Source organism: Mastigoproctus giganteus, chromosome 3, assembly GCF_048544385.1.
Source record: "Mastigoproctus giganteus isolate SK-2022 chromosome 3, ASM4854438v1, whole genome shotgun sequence".
NCBI lineage: Eukaryota > Metazoa > Arthropoda > Arachnida > Uropygi > Thelyphonidae > Mastigoproctus > Mastigoproctus giganteus.
Window position 1 is genome coordinate 113,634,770 of NC_143577.1, and position 26,497 is coordinate 113,661,266.

A 26,497-nucleotide genomic window follows, 5' to 3' on the forward strand; every position below is an offset into this window, starting at 1 on the left:
AGACATACTCATTAATAATGCTATACCCCAACTGGAACAGAGGGAGCCTACTGCTATCTTTCAGCTGGATGGAGCACCCGCTCATTGGGCTCAAATTGTTCATGACACTTTGGATAAGACATTTCCAAACCGTTGGATGGGCAGGGATGGGCCGATTTCGTAGCCCCCAAGGTTACCAGGCATAACCCCATTGGATTTCTTTCTTTAGGGATATGTTAAAGACTTAGTGTAATGCGACAGCTGTTTCAGATATTGAAACATTAAGAGAGCGGATTACATGTGCAGTCAAATGCATCACTCCACAGATGTTAGAAAATGCATGGAGAGAGAGATTGAATATCGCCTTGATATTCTACATGCCACAAGAGGCGCTCATGTTGAAGTTCTTTTAAGTCCTTATGTATTGATAAATACTTTTAATATTAGCGTACAATTTGGTTAAATTTTGTTAACCTCCCAATAGTAATAAAATTTTTGTAACAAAATGTAATCTGGGTAATCATTTGTGGACACCCTGTATATCTTCAAATATAGAATAACTTGGCATTGCTTTTTTCCTAAAAATCTGCCAGCCTCTGTAAATAACAAACCAACTGTACGATGAAATATAGTTCTCACATTTGGGGGTGCCACTCTCCCCACCTGTCCCCGGAATCTTTCAAACTCCTAATTAACGATACTCGGTTCTCTCTGTATCTTTGGATTAGTTTAGATCTTCAGTGTCTGTTGCTATTTCCAATAGAAATCTTCTTCAGAATTGTTCTGTAATCCACCTCTTTCTCCCAAACCAGTTTGAATATGTACATCAGCTAGTTAACATCCATTCACGTCTGAATTCTAAACTCACTGAACTAATCTTCTTCTTTATTCTGTATTTTCTAATTACTACAGAAATTCTAGTGCAAAATCAGTAAGTATACGGAACTATGTGTATGTTTCTATAGACTTTCGTAGTTGGGGTTACCATTAAAAAAAAAAAAAAACAATGCCTTGTTTACCTCTTCTAAGTTGTTGCTGCAGTGCCAACTTATTACAGGTATCCCAGTACAATAGCTCCCTCAGTTACTGCCTTGATCTGGCATTTGTATTATAATTTTAGTTTTAAATTTACATTATAATTTCATTTTATTTCACTATGTATTTACCTCTAATCCTAATCACCTCAAAAATACTTTTCTGTAACTTTTACAAATTTAATAGTTAATATCCAAAAATTATCTTCCATCAACCTTAACACACAGTTGAAAACACCTAGATTTAAATAAATTAATTTTAATAGCTACCAGACCAGCAAAACAGCCAGATGGTGCCCCAGCAACCTATAAAGTCGGCCAAGGACTGATCTGCAGCCTTTCTCATACCAACTGTAAAGACTACTGTACTTTATACTGATGCATACCCATTGGGCTTTGGGTCCCAATCCCAATAATATAAATAGCTGCAAATATCAATCTAAAGTAAATTTAATTTTTGGTCACACATCTTATTATAATTAGGATACACAAAACTAAAAATGGGTAATGAATTATAGTAAAACTGTTATTGGGACTACAGAAACAGGTGTGCATGAGACATTCGTTTAATGTGGTTATCTGTTCGCTCAAAGCCTCTGATGAAATAGCGGTGAGATGGCCAAGTGGATGAATGTAATTTTTCCTTTTTCTCTAACCTTTCATATTCCATTTCAAATTGCTTTTAATAATCCTTTAGCTTATTTTAATTTTTCCATTTCCTCTAACCTTTTATATTCCTTTTTATAATCCTTTAGCTTCATCTTATTTTAATTTTAAACATAGTTCTTTACACACACAAAAAAAATAAAAAAGGCAAACCATCTGCTGCTAGCACACCAAATTGCTAGGCAGCACCATTAGGCTTTAATGCCTGAAATGCCCTCCATCCAAAATATAAATTACACAACATAAATCCATAAATAAATAGGATCATGGACTAATTCAATCAATGTGCATATAATGTTTAATTGATAACTATTACAATACCATTAATGCCACATATCTACAACTACAGCACCAACCTGAAAATTTAAAGTTTATTCCTTTATAGTGCATAAAACATAAAATTAGCAATTAAGTATATATATATATATAATTGTTTATTTTATATATATATAAAATAAACAATTATGGTGTATTTCATTAATTTAACAAGCAAACAAAAACCATGTTCAAAGTTATACACCAAATTTCTGCAGTAATATTCTGTCTTATATAAAGAGTAACTGCAAAAGCCCAGGGTGTACGAGGAAACGAAGAGTATCAAGAACTAAGCAAAGTCATCAAGTGCTCTTTAAGCAAGGACAAACAGGATTATATCAATCGAAAGTGTAAAGAAATCGAATACCACAACAAACGATGTAATTAAGTCCTTACGACAAAAGTTCTGACTAAACTTAATGTAATTAAGGACTCCAAAGGGGAAATTTTAACAGAGGAGAACACAATCAAAGGAAGGTGGAAAGAATACTGTGAGCAGCTCTTCTGAGCACCAGCTGGCACTAATGATCTGTCATCCCCTTTTCAAGAGTGTGATCATGAACTAGTACCACTGAAGGAAGAAGTCGAAAAAGCCATCAGAGAACTAACGTGTGGCAAGTCACCTGGAATTGATGAAATCCCAACAGAATTGATTAAAGCTACTGGTGTGAAGGGTGCCAAATTTTTTCATAAAATGATTGTAGAATTTGGGGAATGGGACGGTGGCCATCAGATTGGAAGAAATCAATTTTCATCCCCTTACCAAAAAAAGGAGATCTGAAAATTTGCTCAAATTACAGGACTATTAGCCTAATTTCTCACACTAGCAAGATTCTTCTTAAAATCATATTAAATAGAATCTCAAGAAAACTTGAAGAAATGCCAGAAGAGTAAGCAGGTTTCAGAAGGAGTAGGGGAACCAGAGATCAGATCTTAAGTCTACGACTGATTATTGAAAAATGCAAAGAATTCAATGTTCCAGTTGTTTTGTGTTTTATAGATTATGCAAAAGCATTTGATCATGTTCAACATGAGAAACTATGGGAAACAATGACTATTATGGGTTTTCCAATCCACATAATTCAGCTGATTAAGCTACGGTACCAGGAACAGGAAGGAACTGTGAGAATGAACGTGGGAAACACGGACTTTTTCACAATGGGTAACGGTGTTGGGCAGGGCTGTATTTTGTCACCTCACGTTTTTAATCTTTATGCCGAAGATATCATGTGTCAAGCTATGAAAGATTTAGAGACTGGCATCAAAATTGGAGGACTGAAGAAAAACATCCTTCGTTATGCAGTTGATACTGTGCAAATTTCTAATTCTAAGGATCATCTTAAAGAAACTCTGAGGACAGTATGTGTTTTATATACTCTCCTCAAGTAAGAAAAAGGATTGTTTCTGAATGTGTGTAAAACTAAAATTATGGTGATTGGTGATAATCTCGGTTTCAGTAAAGTGAAGGTTAATGGGCAAGATATCGAAGAAGTTGATGAATGTGATTACTTAGGGTCAAGAATAAATAAAAATTGTGACTGCTCAAATGATGTAAAGAGACAACTGGCAATTGCTAAAATGTTGGTCGCTGATCTGATAAAATTACGGAGAGATCATGATCTGCCCCTAAAGATGAAACTGAGAATCACTGCTTCATTAATTTTTCTAGTTGCCACTTATGGATGTGAAGGATGGAATCTGAAAAGAGTTGACAGGAAGAAAATTGAGGCATTTGAAATGTGTTACAAGAGAATACTGAGCAGTGGCGTAGGAATGCCTTGGCATTGGGGCAGGTGCCAAGGGCACCGACAGGAGAAGGACGCCACTTACAGGCCACATCAGTACAGTACCAAGCTATTTCGGCACCTGAGGCTAACTGACAGAATGGCGCCCCTCGATGATGTCAAATCAAGATGGCAGCACAGGGAGGGTGAAAATTAATTTTCACATGGCAATTCAAGCCTGCATGCATCCTTACATCTGACTACATAATGCATAGTATCATAGATCTATTTGCTGTCCACAATGTAACTTTGAAGAGATCAATCAGGCGATCGTTTCATCAGCGCACGCTCAAATGCACAGTAGTTTGCAATTCACGCATTGTGTACAAACTGATTAAGTTATAAGTTGTAGTGTTTTTGTGATTGCTATATAAACAGGTAATCGCAAATATTGTGATTTATAATTTAAATAAAACAATAAAGGCCAAATTAATTTTACACATGCCACCAAAGAAAAAAAGTGGACATCAGTACTGCGTAGAAAGACCGCATAAAGAGGAAATTAGAAAAAAAACATTCTGCTAGTTTACAAAACTGGCTTAAAATAAGCCACTCCAAACCTGAAAGTGACAAAGAAAACAAACATGATTCAAATGAAGATGAAACAAATGATGATGCCACTGAAATGGAAGTCCAAGAAAAAAGCTCAAACAGTTGACAGAAGAAAATGATGGCAGCAATAATATTAACATGGAACATATAAGTCTGAATTTTAATGATCCGACCACATGGAACTTTAATACCCACAAAAACAGATCTCTCATGGTGCAACATGATCCCGAACATATAGTCTTAAATATGTATCCTGTCACTAATGGCCAATGTTTCAATAATTCATGGAAATACAAAAATGAAGGTACTGAAAAAAAAAAAAAAAAGAGAGAAGAAATGGTTATTTTATTGCAAAAACAAAGATGCAATATATATTGTTTTCCATGCCTCTTATTTGTATCTGGCACAAATAATGTTCCATTTTGCAGCTCAGATGGATTTAAGGATTGGAAACAGCTAAATCCAAACTTTCTTTTTCATGAGAATTCATTACAACAACACAAACTATTTCACAAATTGGAAATTATTAGAAAAGGGTCTTCAAAAAGGTAGACTAACTGATGACGCTGTACAAGCAGTACTAAGAAGCAAAATTTCGAAATGGCGTCATATATTGAAAATAATATTGAAATGTATATTGTTCTGTGCTGAAAATAATTTGGCATTTCGTGGACATGCTAGTAATATCGATACCGAATAAAAAAAATTGGTGGCGTATTTTTAAACTTAATAAAATTTTTTAGCCAATTTGACTTTGCTATGAAAATGCTCTGGAATCTCACATTAAACACCACACTAATTATTTATCTCCAGAAATTCAGAATGAATTTATTAATTTGTTAGCAACAAAACTATGAAGTGAAATAACTTAAAATAACTAAATGCAACAGACATAATATGTTACGAGTAAGAGTTTTATATCTATATAATATCGGTGTGGATACACCATAGATAACTCTTAAGGAAAAAACTGACAGTAGTGTTAGAGGTATCATTTCCTCTGTATCTCATATTGTGCTCGATGATAGGCTAATAGCTTTGAAACGGTGCCGTTTCACTTCCACCAAACAACAGATGACCCGCTTGTTGGAATAAAGGAAAACCACTCTCTTCTAAATCTCTAACAGGGTGTTTACAGTAGAAGGTTGACCAGAGCCTAATGTCCAAATGTTTAATACACCTTGGTCTGCCCAGTGGCTATGGATACACAGAAAGTAGTTGACTAGGTCAACTTCTCGGTATGTGGGACAGGCTTGCAAATGGTAATCTCTTTTAATTCAAGGGTAACAACAGCACTACTGCTTGCTTGAAGGCCATGGGTGCGAACGATGTATACCCAGTTAAGTCTTGTAATGCAGTTGTTATATCGAAAATTTTGATTTCCATAAAACAAAGAAATAAAAAAATTCTAAAAATATTCACTAAAAAGAAAACATTTATCACTAAAGAGAAAATTTTGCTATAAAGAAGTTTGTTGAACAGAGGTCCGACTGTACTTATTATTTATTATGACTTTACCAATTATCGATAAAAGGCACGTAGCCATGAATTTGCTAAGGGCACCGAAAACCTAGCTAAAAAAAGGTAAAGCGCAGCCATTATCAACCCACTGCAGGATGGAAGCCTCCTTAACAATTCATGCTGAACGAAAACCTAGCTATGCCTCTGATACTGAGTATTTCTTACTTGGATCAAATTGGTAGGCCAAAATCTTCATAGTATCAGCAAAAGAAAACTCAAGTTTTTTGGTCATATAGTAAGAAGAGAAAAAAACTTTCTGTTGAAGAATATAATGGAAGGAAAAACCGAGTGGAAGAAGTGCAGAGGAAGACCTGCAACTAGATGAAAGGATGGGATTACTGAACTTCTGGGCATGACACTTTGCGATGCTGCTCGTATAGCACATGATCAATGCAGTTGGAGGCCACAACAGCTCCTCAGGGAGCTATGTGATTGGAAGATAATTGATAATTTGATAATTTATTTATCCCTATTTTGTGTTACAATTTTTGGGCGATAACAGCAAGAAGGGAGGGAGAACACATAAGCCAGAGGCTTTTTAGGGGGTGTTCCCTTTGAAAAAGATAACAATAAAAACAGATACATCATGAATCGGACATGTTTCTACATTCCATTACAGATTACGTTCTTAGCGTTTTTTCACCAACCTTTCATGGAGTAAAATAAAACAAAACAAATCTTGATAACTATATTTACAATAACCTGTATTTACAAAATTAATATACGTATTACAATATTAAAACACAAGATTAAAATGCATTAAAATATACTAAGTTAAAAGCGATAAAATCCCATAGCTTTCAAAGGCTCCAGCCTTCTTCTTCAGCAGTATTTACAAAATTACCTTCACCTGTATTTACAAAATTAATACGTATATTAATTTTGTAAATACAGGTTATTGTAAATATAGTTATCAAGATTTGTTTTGTTTTATTTTATTTTAATTTTATTTTACTCCATGAAAGGTTGGTGAAAAAACGCTAAGAACGTAATATGAATATACCCAACCTCAGAGGCCTATTTGAGGAGTTATTTCGATGTTATGGCCATCCAATTATGCAGTGCATCAGGGAGTTTAAAAAAAAAAAAAAAAAAAAACTGCTGAAGAAGAAGGCTGGAGCCTTTGAAAGCTACGGGATTTTATCGCTTTTAACTTAGTATATTTTAATGCATTTTAATCTTGTGTTTTAATACTTTTAATATTGTAATACGTATATTAATTTTGTAAATACAGGTTATGGTAAATATAGTTATCAAGATTTGTTTTGTTTTATTTTATTTTAATTTTATTTTACTCCATGAAAGGTTGGTGAAAAAACGCTAAGAACGTAATATGAATATACCCAACCTCAGAGGCCTATTTGAGGAATTCCATTACAGAGACTACGTAAACCAACCACACATGTCGCGTGGTTAACAACAGTACTTATAATTACATTGTGAGTACTTTTACAATAACAAATATGAAAGAAAAAATATGAAATAATTGCGTAGAGTGTTACAAGCTTTTTTGACAGCTATTCCTTCAACTTGTTTACACAATTTCCAAACTGGTATGCATTGTGGAAAGTTCAGGAGTTGAGTGGAAGGTGATTTAGATCAGACATCCCTGGTGATGTGTTCAGTCAGGAGCTTCTTGAACTTGTTTAGTGAAATGGCATTTTTGATGTTTTCAGGAAGATTATTCCAGGTTTTTTGCGCCTCTGTATTTTATATTTTTCTGGTCTATGGCTTTTCTGAAAAGCGGAACCTTCAGGTTCGCTTCATTTCTTAAATTATATCTAATTCCTTCTTCTTCTATTGTTATAAAAAAGGATCTGAAGAGAGGAGGAAAGTTCGGTGTTTTCAAAGCATTGTAGACAAAGACCGCCTCAGCTTTTTGTATCAGTTGGTAGATGCTTAAGGGTCTCGCTTCCTTATATCTCGAAGTCACCGATGCATTCCAGGGAAGGCCCAAAATTGAACGAACACATCGATTGACAATTGAATTGATTCTCGTAAGGTTATATTGACTGGTCGTACCCCATGAGATGATTCCATATGTGAAGTGAGGCTGTATTAAGGAAAGGAATACTAGTCTGAGAAGGGAAGGAGGCACCCAGGCAGAGGCTCGGGCGAGTATTCCTGCTAGTGACGAAGTTTTCTTTCGTAAGGTGATCATTTGTTTATCCCAACTCAGCTTGTCATCTAGCCAGATTCCTAGAAACTTGGTATCATTCACCCTTTCCAGTTGTTTTCCTTTGTATGTTATTTCGAAATCAATATTTAATGGTTTATTTTTCGTCCTAAACACCATATATTTGGATTTTTCTGGGTTTAGTATCAGCTGATTCTTTTGAAGCCAACTATGCATTTCAGAGAGCAGGGCAGAGATCTTGCATTTAAGTTGGTTAGGGTCTTATCAGTGATTAGAATGGAAATGTCATCGGCATACGCTACTAGGTGGGAAGATGGAAGATGAGAGAGAAATTCATTAATGTAAAGAACAAATAGTATAGGTCCGAGAAGTGAGCCTTGAGGTAATCCCCTGTAGAAATAAGAAATGTCTGAAAAAGACTGGTTTGTTTTAACGACAAATGGCCTATCAGTAAGGTAGTCTTCAAGGAGAAGGTTAATTTTTCCTCTCAAGCCAAGATTGTTGAGCTTGTTGAGTAGGATATTATGATTTATGCAGTCAAATGCTTTTGATAGGTCTAGAAACAGTGCTATTGCATAGTGACCCTTTTCAAGACAGTCCGTGATCCTGGAGCAGAAGTAAACAATTGCCAGGTCAGTGGATCTTTTTGAACGATAAGCGTACTGTTGTTGATGGATAAGCTGATTGACTTCCAGGAAGCCCATGAGTCTGCCGTGAAGAATTTTTTCGAATAATTTTGCAAAAACTGAGAGTAGAGCTATTGGACGAAAATTGTTGATAGAGTTACAATTTTTCCCCTTAGGAACAGGAACAATGACTGCTTTTTTGAATTGAGATGGGAATTTACCAGATTGAACGGAAAGATTGTAAATATACTTCAGTGGTGTTAAAATTGAGTTAAGGACCTTTTTCAGCAGAGCAGGAGATATTTCATCAAAGCCAGGGGCTCCCTTTTCTTTTAATTGATGTCCTGCTTCTAAAATCTCTTGATCTGAGAGCGGAGCGAGGAAAAAAGAGCTCCTCATTGAGTGCTTGACAGATTCTCTTGTTGCATTATCTCTAGAGTCAACTTCGTCTTTAAAAAGGTTATTCACGCTTGAGATAAAGTGATTACGGAAGGCTGCGGCTTTTTCCTGGTCATCCGAAATTCTCAACTACATCTCCAACGTAGCTCTGTGATTTCGTTTTTCTTCCAGGTAGTAGCTTGTCCAAGACTGTCCACTTTTCCTTGCTTGTAATGACGCCTTTAAGTTGGGAACTTTAATATTTCCTTTTCTCCGACCTGATACTGTCGGTGACTTTGTTTCTGTACGTTCTGTATTTGTTTTTATCCACCTCCTTTCCTGTTTCTCTAGCAATTCTTGCAAGTTTGTCCCTTTTCTTTAGCATGTTACAAATTTTGTTTGACATAAATGGGCATAATTTCCATCTTGGCCTAGTGGTCTTTTTATTCCCTGGGATCCTGATGTATGACGTGCGTTTTTCGTAACTATTTAGGATATGCTCAAAGAAGAAGTTCGTCGCAATTTCAGGATCATCTGTAGCAGCCACCCCATCCCACGAAGACTGCTGGAGATCATAACAGAGCTGATTGAGAGAGCCTGGAGTCACAGATCTCTAAGTGTGCATGATCTCTTCCACAATTACTTCATTTTCAATTACCATTAAGATAGGACGATGATCAGAAATGGTTGCATCCAGTACTGCATAGGTTAGTGAGCATTCCCCAATTGCGAAGTCAAGAAGGGAATTGTGGGACTCTCCCATTCTAGTCGGGATAATTCCGTCAGTCAGAAGAGAAAAACCATTGGAAGAAATGACATCTAGGTCTTGCACTTGAGAGGAAGAGCTTTGAAGTATGTTAATATTAGTCTCCCATCAGCAGAAGACTAAGGGATTTGCTTGTGAAGTGAGATAGAATATTGTCAAGAGTTACAAGGAAACTGTTGACTGAAGCTGGGGGAGGTCGGTATAGACACCTAATCACCAGAGAAGCAATGCGGATAAAAGTGATTTCACAAGCTTGATCAGGCAGATTTGTGATAGGAAAGGCAGAGCATCGCAGATGATTGTGAACGTAAATAGCAACTCCACCCCCTTTAGAATCACATCTGCAACTGTGAAAGAGAGCATAGTCTTGAAATCGGACTGAAACTTCAGAGGAGAACCAGGTCTCAGTAAAAGCCATCAGGTCTGGATGGAGATTCCATGTCAGTTGAGCGAGGATTTCATCATTATGTTTTACAAGACTGCGTGCGTTCATATAGAATACAGTAATTGCATCTTTTGATGCTGTAGTAAGGCATAAGTTATTTGGTTTAATTGTTGGCAAGTGACATGGCAGAAAGGTATTTTCACAAGAGTTAGAGTCATTCAAATTCTGGTAGGATGAAGAGATAGATGAATCATTTACAGAAGTTCTTCCCAGTTGAGATTCCAGAATATCTGAAAAATGCTCGATATGTCATTCTCGTTGACTAGTTTCGATTGCTAAGTCACTGGCTGATGACCCAGTACGAGGAAGAGGGGGGCGTCCATAGAAAGGCCGAATAATGGCTCCCTCGGGCCAGCAGTGATCCTTTAGTAATAGATCAAAATCCGTTTGTTGACACTGAATATAGAAAGAGCTGTACGAATCGTGTTTGGAATTCATTTTTATTACGTTTACTTCTATCTGCAGTTGAGTTCTGATATGCTGCTCTACTTCTGTACCACACAGTCGGGGTTCGAGTCACGAGACGAAAATACCCTTGGTTGAACTTTTAGTTCTTGGGACTGCTCTGATTGAAGAGTTGTTAGCTGTTCCCACAACAGCAGGGGTGTGTCGATGTCTTCCTGCCTGATTAGAGGCAGATTGATTCCATTGTTCTCTGATGTGATCTGCCTGCCTACTGGAGAAAATGACATCTTCAAGGAGTGGATTGACAGATCTATTGCCATATTTACACGCTTTCTGAGATTGACTAGTAACTGGAGGATGTGGAGGCTCCTTTACAATAGATGCATAAGTGGCTTCTGCTATAGGAGTCGGTTGAAATGTGGGATTTTCCATAGATTTCACAAAGTTTCTTGTAGGACTGGAGTTTTGAATAAGTCTACTGGAGTTTTGGATAAGATTTGTTAAATCCAAAATTTTTTGTAGTAAGATATAATTTATTTCGCGAAGTTGGGCGTTTTCTGACCTGATTTTTTTAGTTTCGTCAAGAAGATAGGCCATCATGGATTTTTGAGTGTCCAGGATTTGAAAAATCATTTTCGTGGTCATCTCATTTGGCTTTTCAACTTGTGAGACTTCGTGGTTAAGAAGGTGAGAAAAGGAGCAATTTGTCTGCTCTGATATCACGTCATGAGGTATGTCCTCGGATGGCCCACTCTGTTGAGTGCCATTTGACGATGAGGTGAAACACTGAGATTCACCATCGGAAAGACTTAAAAGATCCGTTGGGGTTGATCCTGAGTTACTTTCATTTTTTGTATGTTTTTTCTTCGTCTGCCTGTAATTTATGCAACAGTGACCTATCCACGAGTCGACAGCTGCCTGTGACATCTTTTTCCAGTTTACGGTTGACAAATCTATGCATTTTATACAGTACACAAGACCACATTCCGCCTTGCACTGGAGGAAGTCTTTGCAAGAAGAAGATAAAGAGCAGCATTTTCCCCATACAAAAATACATGTATATCAAAGATGTATTTCTATTTCCATACAGTATCAAAACAGTTACTCAAAACGAATTTCTGCAAAGAATAAGAAATGAAATAATATTTATAAAATATATGAAATCATTAATAAATATTTACAATTACAAAATATTTATCTAATTTCTGGATTCTGCCACTTCATTAAGACCAGTAAAGTTATAGTTAGTCTGTAATCAGAATTTTTATTAACACAAGAAATTGTTTTGTATATCAAATTTTCAAGCCCATAAAAGTTGGTAAATGTATTCTAAGAAAGACAGAGAGAGAGAGAAGCAAAAAAAAAAAAGTTAGATGTGTTCAAATATAAATTAATGGGACTGCAGCAGTTAAAACCAGTAAACTGCTACCCTGTCTATGTCATTTAAAAGATATAATCTACTAAAGTCAATGGAATTATTTCATATGTTTACAGATAGAGAATGCTGCAAAAATTATTCTATACCTTAAGCATAGAAGTTAAAATATTGTGTATGACCAAGCTATTTCAGAACCAGGTTATTTAGATCAGCATTCTCAGCCTTTTTAATAGAATCTGAACTTCTGAAAATCAGATCAAGAAATTTTTTGTAGTGCACCTATAAAGCTATCAAATGTACTTTTGGGTTGTTTGTTGGTTGTTTATTTTAGTTTTTAGGAGCATTAGCAACTAAGGCCATATTTCTCCGAGAATATGCGGTGGTCATTCCCTGACCTTTCAGCATCCTCCGTATTTGGTGGTGACAGGCTCGAACCCCTCTCTAATCAAGAAGTGGTGCTACGCACTGTTGCTCCTTCCCACCTGGCTACAGAGGTGCTTGTACTTTTGGGAAAAGTATCATTCAAATATTAAAATAAATATTTCAAGAAATTATAAAACAGTTAAAGTTATTCAGCCTACACTGACATTAGTAAAAAGTCTGTGACCAATTTATCCTTTTGATGCAGTCCAGTTTACTGGATCCTTCTGAGCAGGTCAGGTTCTTCAGGCATTAAAAAAAATAAATAAATAAAGAACCAATTAGTCCTGTACTTTTTACTAATATATAATACTTTCAAAACATTTCTAAAAAAAATTGGAATCTAATTGAGAAACAATGATATTAAAACACCAGTAAACTAATTAAATAACATAACTTAAACATTTAAAAGACTTACAAATTTTCCAGATTTTTTTTTGTTCAGTTTGTACTGCCATGAATTAAAAATATAAGACCCTCAATTTTCTAATATTAACTGACAATAACAGACTTCAGTGTTCTTTTAATACTTATAATGGATATTTACAATTTGCATTTATTCATATAATGTTTTTTTTTATTTTTTTATTTACATGTATGAAGATCCAAAGTATAATTTAAAGTAAAGCTGCAGTGATACAGCATAAATCTTTATAGAGCATAATGATACTACTTCCAGCTTTCAAAATATCCAATGAGCTACTAACAGGAAGAATTTCTTTATGAAAGTTCATTAAAAACAGACAAATTCTAATAAATGTATATTCTGTAGGTAACCGAAATGGTTACTATTTGGGACAGTCTGGCTGTGTTCCTCTTGAATGAGGAGTAGTCATGGAAGTTGATGCACCTGGAAAAGTAGAAGCACTAGAATATATCACTGAATAATGATAGTCCCTAGAGTATTCATCAATATTTTCCATCATGCTGTGTAAATCCAGATCACCTGTAATTAGATAAGATAGATAAGAGGAGTACCTGCTCCCCCTGTGGCCTAAATAAATTTTAAAAAATAAAAACTGTGTAGAAGCATATTTACTATTTTATACGTTCAACCAATTAACTACAATAACACCTCATAAATCTAGCAACTCTAAGACCGAGCACCCAGATTTTTTAAATGTAATTGCAGAGAACTACAACAGTAATGCACACAGTTGCAAACATTGAATATTTTCTAAAAGAGAAGGGAACCAAGACTGCCACAACAATTATAATATTGTATTACCACGTCAGTACAGTTGCCCAAGCAATGTAATATTAAACAAAGGAAGCCAAAAAATATATTTTATTCACAATAATTGGTGAATTCTGGACACTCAGGGCTAGTACAGAGCAGCTCTAAGGGTTCAGTTTATTTACCTGAGAGTCCATCTAGTCAATTGATACCAGACATAAAGCAGTGCCATCATTTGTTTATGTGCTACCTTACAGTGACCATACGACTCTGGGGGATACTAGGAATTTGCAAAAAAAAAAAAAAAAAACACCCCAAAACTGTCACAGTGGCAGCTTTAAATCATTTTATACCATGGGAGACATTTCTGTAGCCGACCGGGCTAGCCGAGTGGGTAAAGTACCTGCCCGGCAACCCAAAGGTCGCGGGTTCGATTCCCGCCTCGGGCTTGGGTCAACGTACTGCAAAAACCTTGGGAGGTGCAATATGGCCACAGAAGCCGATGCGCCAACAACTACCAAATCAATCAATCAATCAATCAACATTTCTGTAGCTTCTGAAACTTACTGTATGACAGAGTGAGGATATTTTGATAATTAGCCACAGACTGATAATATGGTCTATTCTACTGACCACCAGTGTAATGTTTTTCGGAGATTTCATGTAAATACTGTAGTATTTTATGCTGATGCATACCCATGGGGCTTTGGGTTCCAATTCCAGTTTGCTGTAAGCATCAAACATCAAATAAATTTAACTTTCGGTCACATATTATCAAAATTAATTGCAATATACCAAAGTTGAAAATAGGTAATTAATGATAGTAAAACTCATTCATTTTAAAGCCCCAGACAAAGTAGGGTAAAAATGGTCACGTGGAAGAATGCAATTTTCCATATTCCTTTTCAAATTGCTCTTTTATTTTTATTGTTTTTCAACATGGTTCTTCAGCTATAAAATCATACAAATTTAGTATATAACTAAAAGTATTAGAATTTAACATTAATAATAATAACTAGGCGGCTTCATCCCCCCCTGCTTGCCAACCCCTGCACACGCTTTCTGCGTAAAATGTAGAGGTATGATGAAGCAAGTCAAATCTTTTCTATATAAAAGAGACACTTGTCGAAACGCACTGATCGATATCTAATCAGGAAACGATCTATATAATTATTTACCTGTGCATTTGTAGTGACGTAATTGCCCCACCCACTTGTACCACATCTCTCTTCTCCCATTGGCTACTCTAATTCCCACCACATGGCATTCTCAAGGTGGAATAAATGTCACTATGTAATTATTTATCTGCTTTTATATAGATCACTTAGAAAAAGGCCTTTTGCTTCGGGTTCCATAATGCATGAGGAATACTGTTGCATCCGAAAGAGCAGGACTAAAATATTTCCAAACCATAAAAATATTTATAAAATACTAAACTGTTTACAAATATACAAACTATATCGGGTCTCTTCATCAGCTGACTTTACAATGGAACATCAAACGATGCTGGGCGTGGTCAAGTATTACAAAGTGGTGCACGAGGTTGGTGAACGTTATGGAGGCAATTGTCTTTCAATGGAAGACAATAATGTAATTATTTACCTGTGCATTTGTAGTGACGTAATTTCCCTGCCCTCTTCTCCAGTTGGCTCGAATAAATATCACTAGGAGGGAAAACTTTTTTTAACGTATAGAGAGATAATACAAAATAGGTGAACCGGCTACTGCAAGCACATTAAATAGCTAGTCAGCACCATTAGGTCTTAAATGCCGTCCATCAAGTTATAAATACACCAGCAAAAATGGATCCAAAAATAAATAGGATCATACCCTATGTAAAATAACGTGTGTATAACTGATAACTATTACAATAGCATTAATGCCACATATCTACAGCACCAATTTGATAATTAATAGTTTATTCCTTTATAGCAACATGAAACATAATATAAATAATAAAGTATATATTAATTTACTGTCTCTGAATTTTGACAGAATGGATCATTATGGTATACAAGCTACTATAAATACATTCACATGACTTAAAAAAAAATCTTTTTGGCTTCCCACCTCTAAAATCCTGTAGTTTCCTGTCTGCATACCACCTCAGATTCAGTAAATTATACTATACTTGATTTCCACTTTTCCTTTTAACTTTCTTCATTGCTTTACTATTCTGTTGGGCCAGCCATGAAATATACATATGCTTTACCTGTGCTTACCTCTACAATTATGTCTAACTTCCATTACAGCTAAATTAAAATTGCTTTGCCACTACTACCACGTGCCAATGTACATTTCATGTCAGAAACAGAGGCCATACTTCTTGCTGTCTTTCCCGTGATTGCAATAGTTGACCCTTGACAAAGACATTGAAATCATAAGTTTTTCAGCATTAAGTACTTCTTTTATTTTTCCTGTATCTTCCCATGTTTTCTGTAGTTCCAATTCCCATTTAGTAGTTCATTTCCTGTTCTCTTCCTCTCAATCAACTTATATATAAGTATATATAACTATATAAATTAGAATAAGGATTAAAATAAAAATAAAATAATGCCAGCAGTACAGCAAGACCAGAGCAAAAAAGGCGAAATTAAACCTAAATTAATTCAAATCAAGCAGGGAGGGAAGAGAGGAGGTAACAAGAGTAAAAATATTGCAGCAGAAACACTAAATTAATTTAGAAAATCTAAATATACAAATAATAATTCTTTGAAATTTAAAAGCCAATTAAATAGAAATTTAACGGTTCCCCCCCCCCCCGACGGGCACCAGGTCCAAATTTATGTGAAATATCACCATACAGAGATATAAACCACTATAATAGAACAAAAGTAAACAAAAATAAAAATAGACTGACCATTATGCCCCATCTCGACAGAGGACCACAAGGCCAATAATGGTCAGGGAATCGCTGCATTTTGAACGCTAGACAAATCGCCGCAAAGGAGACTCGATCCAAAGATCAGTCCGCCACAGTGATCCTCAGATCGAACCGCCAATGCAGGGAATTGAACAGCGGTGGTCCTGATGCAGTGAAATTCAAAAATACAACAGACACGAGCAAAGCCACACTACTGACAAAAGTAATCTTAACCCGTTTATATAAATAAGACAAATCGCCTTTGCAGCGATTTGTCTAGCGTTCGAAATGCAGCGATTCCCTGACCATTATTGGCCTTGTGGTCCTCTGTCGAGAAGGGGCATAATGGTCAGTCTATTTTTATTTTTGTTCACTTTTGTTCCATTGTAGTGGTTTATATCTCTGTATGGTGATATTTCACATAAATTTGGACCTGGTGCCTGTCAGAGGGGGGCACCATTAAATTTCTATTTAATCGGCTTTTAAATTTCAAAGAATTATTATTCGTATATTTAGATTTTCTAAATTAATTTAGAGTTTCTGCTGCAATATTTTTACTCTTGTTACCCACTCTCTTCCCTCCCTGCTTGATTTGAATTAATTTAGGTTTAATTTCGCCTTTTTCGCTCTGGTCTTGCCGTACTGCTGGTATTATTTTATTTTTACTTTAATCCTTATTCTAATTTATATAGTTATATTTCAAGCATCATGTAGAGGAATATGCTTTTTGCTGCCTCTGATGTATGCTGTACCCTCCTTTTTATTTTATGATATTTAAATATTTGTATAAGTATATATATATATACCGGGTGGTTATAAAATAAGTTTCCCTATTCAGGAGACCGTAGTGCCAAAACGGTTAGAGTTAGTGCTGTGAAAATCAGTGGGTATGTCATTTAGGGTATGGGAAAGTGATTTGTAGAAGAAAAAAAATTAGTTTGAATTTCTGCCACTATGGGAAAAACGGCGCTGCACATATGTAAAAGTTGTCATTTACTTCAAGACACTGTTTACGCAAATGACATCCTGTTAGATAAAAGCAGAAAGGCCAATGCCCCCATCAATAACCATTATGGCTCTTACAAAAAAGGAATGTGCTCTTTTAGTAAAACTGTTCTACCAGAATAATAGTAACGCTAATACAGCACTACGTGAATATCGGAAACTTAAAGGATTGCGTAAAGGACCTTTGACATCAGTGGTGCTTTGAAAACTAATAAAGAAATTTGGTGACCGGGGAGTTAGGTGTAATTCCAGGCAGGGGATGACCACATATCAGAATGGAGGTAGTGGATGAAGTGGCAGTTTCAATGGTCAGAATGCGAAACACTACTGGTCAGTAGTGCCAGAGGTGTGTATCAAGAGACTTGAACCTTCCTTGGTCTACTGTACGTAAAGTGCTTCGAATAATTTTACACTGGTTCCCGTACAAGATTCACGTAGTGCAAGAACTAAAGTCTTGTGATCAGCAACAATGAATAGACTTTGCTCTACAATTTCTAGCTCCTATGGAACTTGACGCTACATGGGCTCGAATGATCTTGTGGTCTGATGAGGCATATTTCACTCTTCAAGGGGCTGAAATGCACAAAACTGCCAAATTTGAGGAACTTCTCATCCATCTGCTGTGCATGAAAGACCGCTACAAAGTACATACGTTAGTATGGTATGAATTCACAGCAGAGTTTATAATTAGACCATTTTTCTTTGAAGAGTCTACAACTCATGGCCCCGTAAGGTGTATGATAAGTAGTGCACACAGTACTGTGCTCTTCTAAGAGATCACATTATTCCTCTGCAAGAAAAGCAATACATGGAGACCCATGTAAGATGGTGCCCCACCCCATGTTGGTCGACAAGTGAAGGAACTGTTCCGTTCAACATTCAGAAATGATCACATAATTTCTGGAGACTTTCTGCAGTTCTGGCCAGAGAGCTCGCCAGATCTCAATCCCTGTGATTTCTGGCTATGGGGATACTTGAAAGACAGAGTTTACCATGGCGGCATACAGACGCTTGTTGATTTGAAAGCAAGCATTAAACAGCATGTAGCCAACATATCCAATAAGATGCTACGTGAAACTGTGTCGCACACAGTCCTCTGTTTTCAGAATGTCATCTCAAGTGAAGGAAAGCACATAGAACAATATCTGTAGATTTCTAAGTTCTGATATTAAAATCTAATCCCAAGTTAAATATTCCACTCTCATGTTTACAGTGCCAATTTTCCCCTGGTGGCATAAATTTCAACTAATTTTTTCCTTCTACAAATCACTTCCCCATACCCTAAATAACACATTCACTGATTTTCACAGCACTATCTCTACCATTTTGACAGTAGAGTCTCCTGAATAGGGAAACTTACTTTATAACTACCCGGTATACATATATATATATATATATATATCTTATTGGTGTTCCTAATTATACTTGACACTGTTATTTCACCTGTACAAATATAAATTTTAAAGTGAGAAATATAAGGCATAGAATGTAATGACTAGGAAACCTTTCCATGCAGCGTTCACCAGAGTTGAACTTACCCAGCTACATTTTTGGTTGGTTGGTTTCATTTTTTTTAACAAAGGAAATTATGGCCATGCAGCATCAGTATATTATAAATTTCATGTATCTGCTGGTTGGTTTTGCCTTTTCTGTGGACAACCAATGTCATCTAAGATTGATTAAAGCAGTCAATGTGAAAAAATGCCACAGAAATTCTCATATATAAATGCAACTTGAACCCAGGCTTTTTCCACTGGGGCAAAAAAGAAGTAAAGTTTTTTTTGTTTTGAATAGCACATTGCCATACTCATGCTAATAGTATTAACAAATTTGCTGTATTTATTTTGTGCTTCACATGTTTTCTAAGTATAATAACAAAATAATCACGTTTTCACTCCCCGCAATAATACTGTTACTAAAAGCAGATTAAAGGAGAAAAAAAATTAAATCCACATTACAAACTAACTAACTCAACCATAATGTTTGGTCCTCAAAGTAAGTCACAGACATTCTCTAAGGTATTACAAGCTAGGGCTTGCTATGTGGGTATCTACAAGTGATGAAACTGATATTCAGATGACACTCATGAGTCAAGCGGACCACATTTCGGTGAAGTTCGGTCATTCTGTGACAACCAACGCCTCTACATGCACCTTCAGGATGGTGGAACTGTTAGTAACCCTGGTTACAACTTCAGTGTGGAATTCCCAAAATGTTGCACCTAGAATACTGGAAGTAACCACACAGGTGTGAATCAAGGTAAGCAGGGATTGAGATGTGATGTTCACACCACAGAGAAGAAAAATGTGACCCATCTGTGTTACTATACAATACTAGTAGATAGATGACTCTCGTCGACGAGTGCAATACCAGTATTTGCTTAGTGGAGGCTCGAAATTGTGAAACCCATGTTTGGTCTCCAGAACAAAGCTCCAACAAATCGCTATCCCTTCCATCATGCAGTATGACTGATGCCTTTTGAGATTATGGTGGGCATCATGGTGAGATCAAATCTTCTTTAATTCAAGGGTACAGCTCTAAAATAATGTTCACAGACTGGCTGCAAGACAGTCCACTCGACCAAATCTATTGACAACTCTCTAGGAGGTATCCAGACTGGCTAGACCTCACTGTCTCTACTCTGTCAGATAGTAACTGGAGGGAGTCCAAGTGGTGTGTATATTCTTGTGTGTGTACACTTATTCCAAAAATTTCATTACTTCATACAAAATGACACCCCTTGACTTTATTTTACTAATGAATATACAAAGGGTACTAGGAAAGTTTTGCAATATGACGCAACAATGAATCACAGGAAGCTGCATGTTGAGACATGTTCATACGTGCATAGTAGCCGCCGCGCCAAGTTGATGGGCTCAGCTATTCATTAGTAGTGAGAGTGTAAAGTGCTTGCGATGGCATCGTGGTCACGAAATGAGATAAGGACAGTTTTGCGGAATAATTTCGTGCGTGGTTTAACCATAGACCAGTGCTTAGAAGAAATGACTCTTGCACTAGATGATGATTGTCCACATCGTACAACGATATTCAGGTGGTATAGAGAATTCCAAAGGGGAAATTTCACTCTGGAGGATTCTGAGAGGTCGGGAAGGTTTTTTTTTTTGATTTGGTAGTTGTTGGCGCATCGGCTTCTGTGGCCATATTGCACCTCCCAAGGTTTTTTTTGCAGTACTTTGATCCAAGCCCGAGGCGGGAATCGAACCCGCGACCTTTGGGTTGCCGGGCAGGTACTTTACCCACTCGGCTAGCCCGGTCGGCGGTCGGGAAGGCCACGAACGTCAGTTACGGAGGAAAACGTTACTGCTGTGAGGAAAATGTTTGACGAAAACAGGCGAGTGACCTACCAACAGATAGAGGATACTTTGGGCCTAAATGCACCAGCAATTCGTTCGATTCTGCAAGATCCTTTGCACGTGAAGAAACTTTGTTCTCTCTGGGTGCCGCATCAACTGACTGAAGAGCAGATGACACGACGTGTGACTTGGTGCCGGGAGATGTTAAAAAAGTTTGATAAGGGACAATCTCGGTATGTGAACAACATTGTGACAGGTGACAAGACTTGGCTGTACTATTACGATCTGCCGACCAAGGCTCAAAACAAAGTTTGGGTCTTTGATGATGACGACACACCCGTAATTGTCAGAAAATCCCGATCTGTAAAGAAGAAAATGATAGCTGTATTTTTCAAATTGAGTGGAATTGTGGAACGTGTCATTTTGGACACGCACAAGACCGTCACAGCTAAGTGGTATGCTGAACAATGCCTGCCTAAAGTCATTGGATCTATGAAGAACCTGCGGCCAAAGTCAAGAATGGACACCTGGTACCTCCATCACGATAAAGCTTCAGCTCACCGCGCCAAAGCCTGCACCGAATATTTGACCACGACAGGACTGAAACTTCTCGAGCACCCTCCCTACAGTCCAGACCTTGCTCCCTGCGACTTTGCACTGTTCCCGCACGTGAAAATGAAGCTAAAAGGGAGGCGGTTTTCCAGTGATGAGGACCTTCTACGGGCTTGGGACAACGAGTGTGCTTTACTCCCTAGTGAAACTTGGCAAAACTGGTTTAAAGATTGGTTTCGGAGGATGGAGAGGTGTATTGAATGTGGAGGAAATTACTTTGAAAAAATTAAATAAACAAAGCTGTATTGCAAAACTTTCCTAGTACCCTTTGTATCATAAATGGTCAAACTAATAGAACAAATTTAACTGAGAAAATATCCAAACTTCCATGTTTATTTCACAAATAAATGTGGCCTCAGTTAAAATCTAAATGATGTCCATTTATGCCTGCAGTCTGCCAAGCCCCACTTATTTTTCTGACAGAATTTCAATTATCAGCTGCTTCAACCATTGCTCATCTCAGTTATTCTAATAAGAATTAGCATTAGCAGAGGCATACGATGCAAGAGCACAAGCTCATACAGCATAAGGCAAAAAAAAAAAAAAAAAAACCCTTTCCATTTTACCTATCCATTCGCTCCACCAGTTTGTCCAGTTCTTCCTTGAATTTATTTAAGCTATCAACTTCCACAATGACAGATAGAGATTTCTTCCAGCAATCAACTACGAGCTGGCTTAAGGCAAATTTCTGCACATCTATTCTACAAATGTCTTTCCTCAGTTTGAGTTTATACTCTCTCAAGTTCGCAATCTGAGCAAGAGGAAGAATCCATCAGCATTGAGCCTGCTCAAACCATTCAAAGCCTTATACACCTCAATCAGATCACCTCACAGGTGAGTGGTTTCCAGATACTGCAATTTAGAGAACTAAAGCCTTTCCTGGTAAGACCGCCCCTTTGTTCCCCTCGCCAGTCTTGTTGTACTTCTCTGTACTCGGTTCTAGCAACTCTACATCCTTCCTAAAATGTCTGCACTGCTCAGAAAACTTCATATCTGACTGCACAATTACTCCCAGGTCTTTTTCATTTCACACAGTTTGTACATTTCTTTGGGGTTACTGCTACCTATATGCAGTACTTTGTATTTGTCAATGTTAAACTTCAGTTGCTACTTCTCAGCCCATCTACCCAATTTTTCTAGATCCTGTTGCAGTAGCATACAGTCATTAATAACCCTGCCAACATTTGTATCATCTGCAAACTTTGACAGCAAGTCTGATATATCTTCATTAATATCATTGATAAATATACAAAACAACAATGGGCCCCACCACCGAACCCTGGGGGAATCCACTAATAACATTAGTCCATGAAGAGCCATGTCCATTGATTACCACTCTTGTCTTCTTCCACTCAACCATCCCTTTATCCATTGTAGCAACATGCCCTTAATGTGAAACCCATGTTTCACATTAAGGGCATGTTGCAATTTGTAAAGTAGTCCTCCATATGAAAGCGTATCAAAAGCTTTCCTGAAATCCAAGTATATGACATCAAAATTATCTTTTTGTATCAGGTTCTTTTGTGACCACATCACAGTATCCAATCAAATTGGTCAGATAAGACTTTCTCTTAACAAACCCACACTGTGTCTGAATTATTACTGCAGTCTTGTCTAGATGAACCTGCAAAGCTTCTTTAACCAATGACTCCACTATATTCTCTAGAACACTTACAAGGCTGTAATTACTCGTATCACCTTTTGATCCCCTTTGTGAATTGGAGATACATTTGCACATCTCTAGTCTGTGGGGACCTCCCAAGTCCAAGGATGCTCTCAAAATTATGGCTAAGGGTTTGCTTACTTCCTTTACTGCCTTCTTCAATATAACTGGATAGATCCCATCCACCCCAGGTGCCTTTTTTTTTTATGTTTAACTTCAACAATTTCACCTCCACTTTGCTCTCCCATTCATTATTTGCTTTGTAATTCCTTTCACTTCAAAGTTGGTAGTTGTACATATGTCTGCTCTGACATTGACTGCCAGAGACTTAGTAATTTAGAATCTCCTCTTTTCAATCCTCTCTGGCTTAAAATCTCTCTAACCCATTCCATCAAATTCATCTGCTGCCCCTATCATTCTCCTAATTCCACTAGTCACTTGGAACTCTCTGACTTCTCTCTGCAGCTCAACTTTCCTAACAGTGAACTAAATTCTCATGGTAATTTTAATATTCACAATTCTAGCTGGCTTTCATTTTCTACTTAAACGGACCCAGCTGTAGGGTTTACAATACCGGGATACTGGTCATTTTTTTCCGGTATTTAAATACGGTATTGATACAAAAATACCGGTTTTTCGGTACTAATTTTTAAAAAAAATAGTTTATAATCTAATCACATAAAGGTTATCAAATCACCTTTATGTGATTATGATGTCCTTATCTCTACTAGCAAATGTTCGATAAATCATTGATAGGACACCATGCAATATTGCAACCTGTCCACAATTCTCGGACAACTTCATGTCTGACCGTATCGTAAGTCCCGTTTCCCTCCCCCTGGCTTTAGTTCAACTCCACCAAGTGTATAAGTTATTTTGGGGTTGCTGTTCCCCAGGTGTAAGACCTTGCATTTTTCTGAATTAAAGCATATAGCTGCCACTTTTCTGACAATCCTGGAAGTCTATCTAGGTCACTCTGAAGCTCTGCTTGGCGGCAATCATTAACTACTCTACTGATCTTTACATCATCTGCCAGTTTAGACATCACACCCTATATCCCTTCATATATGTCATTTCAGATAATCAAAAACAACAGTGGTCCCAATACTGATCCTTGGGTAACCCTGCTTCTTACATTAACCCAATCTGAGAAATAACCATTTATCACAACCCCCTGCCTGGTGCCATTGTGCTATCCATCTAAGGATTTTCCCTATGATTCCACCCTGCTCCAACTTATAAAGTAACCATTCATGTGGGACTGAGTCAAATGCCTTGCTGAAATCCAAATAAACAATGTCGAAATTATTCCCTAAATCCAGCTGACGAGTGACCTGTCAAAATGGCTAACCAGATTTGTTAAACATTATTTTCCCTTTACAAAACTAGGCTGTGTATCCTACAGAATTCCATTTCCATCAAAATGATCCTGAATTCCACCCTTGATCATTGCCTCCATGATTTTCCCTGCTGCTGAAGTTAGACTGGCCGGTCGGTAATTTCCCGTTACACTCCTAGAACAGCCTCTATGTTCCAATTTACACCAATCCAACGGAATTTCTCCTGAGTTCAGTTAGTTAGTTAGTTATTTGGTTTTTAGGAGCATTAGCAACTAAGGCCATATTGCTCCGGGAATATGCGGTGGTCATTCCCTGACCTTTCCGCATCCTCCGTATTTGGTGGTGACGGGCTCGAACCCCGGTCTAATCAAGAAGCGTGTGCTACGCACTGCTCCTCCTTCCCACCTGGCTACGGAGGTGCCCCTGAGTCCAGTGATGCTCTCATAATGGTTCAATGCACTCACTTGCCACCTCCTTTAAGATTATAGGGTATATGCCATCAACGACAGGAGCCTTACTTGCCTGTGGGCACGAAAGTTTTCTCATTAAATCAACATGTAAAATTTCAACATCATTAATTACATTTTTTTAAACTTCATTCCCATAATTTCTCATTGACGTGAAGGGTTTTTCTACGGTAAATATCGATGCAAAGTAACTGTCAAGTTCATCTGCAACATCAGTTGGAGTATCTAATACTATCCCACGCAATTACATATGCGTCCAATCTGATTTGTCCTTCTCTTCTTTGCATTTTTACATGTGAAGAATTCCTCTTTGCTCTCTTTATTCCTTATCTCCACTCTTTGCTCTCTCTCTGACTCAGTAAAGATACTATAGAGAAAATTATACTTCGCTGAATAAAACGTCTTTCTCCTTCAGAAAATGATGAACATAATTCAACCATGGAAGACCAACATGGAACAGAACATCAGTGTTCCGCAAATTCTTTCCAAAATAAAAAATTGCCTGACTCTAATGACATTTTAAAAGATGAACTTGAGTCGGAAATTAATGAAATACTTTTAACTATTTTTGCTAAAAAAGTTCAAAGTCTAGAAAATATGGACTGAGATTGTCTACGATTATCTTAGTACCAGAATAGAATCCGAAAGGGCATTTTCTGCTGCTAATCAAATATGTACCAAAATTAGATTCATTTTAAACGATTATACTATTGATTGCTTATGGTTCTTAAGAGCTCACTTTATTCGGACAGGTAGCGTGGAAGCTTAAACATAACTAAACTTTGCGGTAACAATATGTTTTTTTTTTTTTTTTTTGTTTTTAGAATAACTGTATTTTTAATGATTTTTTTCAGAATATTTATTTAAAACTTGAATTCAAGTAATTACAGTACTTGTTTTTTTCTTACTTTATTAACTGTCATCAAAATTCATTGAGAAAAACGTTTGTTTTTGGAATACCGGTATCCCAGTTTCATAAATTAAAAAATACCGAAATACCAGTATTAAGATTTTGACCGGTATTGTAAGCCCTACCCAGCTGGTTGATATGCCAAGGCTTTTGATTACTAACAATCTCACACATGTCATTTATTCACTTATCAGAATAGCAATTTTAACTACACACCTTACACTCATGACCTTTTTCTCATGAACCACCCTTCAAAGGATAATAGTCAAGGTGAATGATCCTCTAGCCATCTCAGACCACAACCTTGTGATAGTCTCTTCTTGAAAATAGCCTTTTCTATTGTGGCCTTTCTCAGGTGCATGTTGTTTGTCATTACAAGAATGTGAAATGGGATGTTGTTGTTAGGGTTTATTGGTGCAAGTGCTGCAGCAGCAGCAGCCATATAGTACATGTTCATTATATACTGATAGGAACTAGCATAATGAGTTAGTTAACAGCAATTATGTAGGTGAATTAATTTTAAGTAACTACAGAATGCTACTAAATTGGCATTGGTGATACTGTATTATCAGTATCACCAATGGTACTTCCCATATGAGTGTGTTTTATGGTTAACAAATCATGGCAGTGAACACACCGTAGAGTATCACACTTGCTAACGTAAAGAGAGGAGTCACTTTTTTCTGTTTTTTTTTTTTAAAAACCCCAAACACGAGAGGTATTAGAACCTATAATACTCA

General features: G+C 36.9%; 1 protein-coding gene across 3 annotated transcripts in view; it reads right to left on the reverse strand.

Moving 5' to 3' along the window:
• Positions 1 to 13,055: 13,055 nt before the first annotated feature.
• LOC150088228 (uncharacterized) overlaps positions 13,056 to 26,497 on the reverse strand; it is a 107,936-nt gene continuing 94,494 nt past the window's right edge. For 2 of the 3 annotated variants that reach the window (XM_090370637.1, XM_090370636.1), the window contains one exon: positions 13,059 to 13,352. In XM_090370637.1, coding sequence (XP_090226763.1) covers positions 13,195 to 13,352 — 158 coding nt within the window. In that variant the 3' untranslated portion in view covers positions 13,059 to 13,194. Of the gene's footprint in view, positions 13,353 to 26,497 lie in introns of all 3 variants that reach the window. The other variant, XM_090370638.1, reaches the window with a different exon arrangement.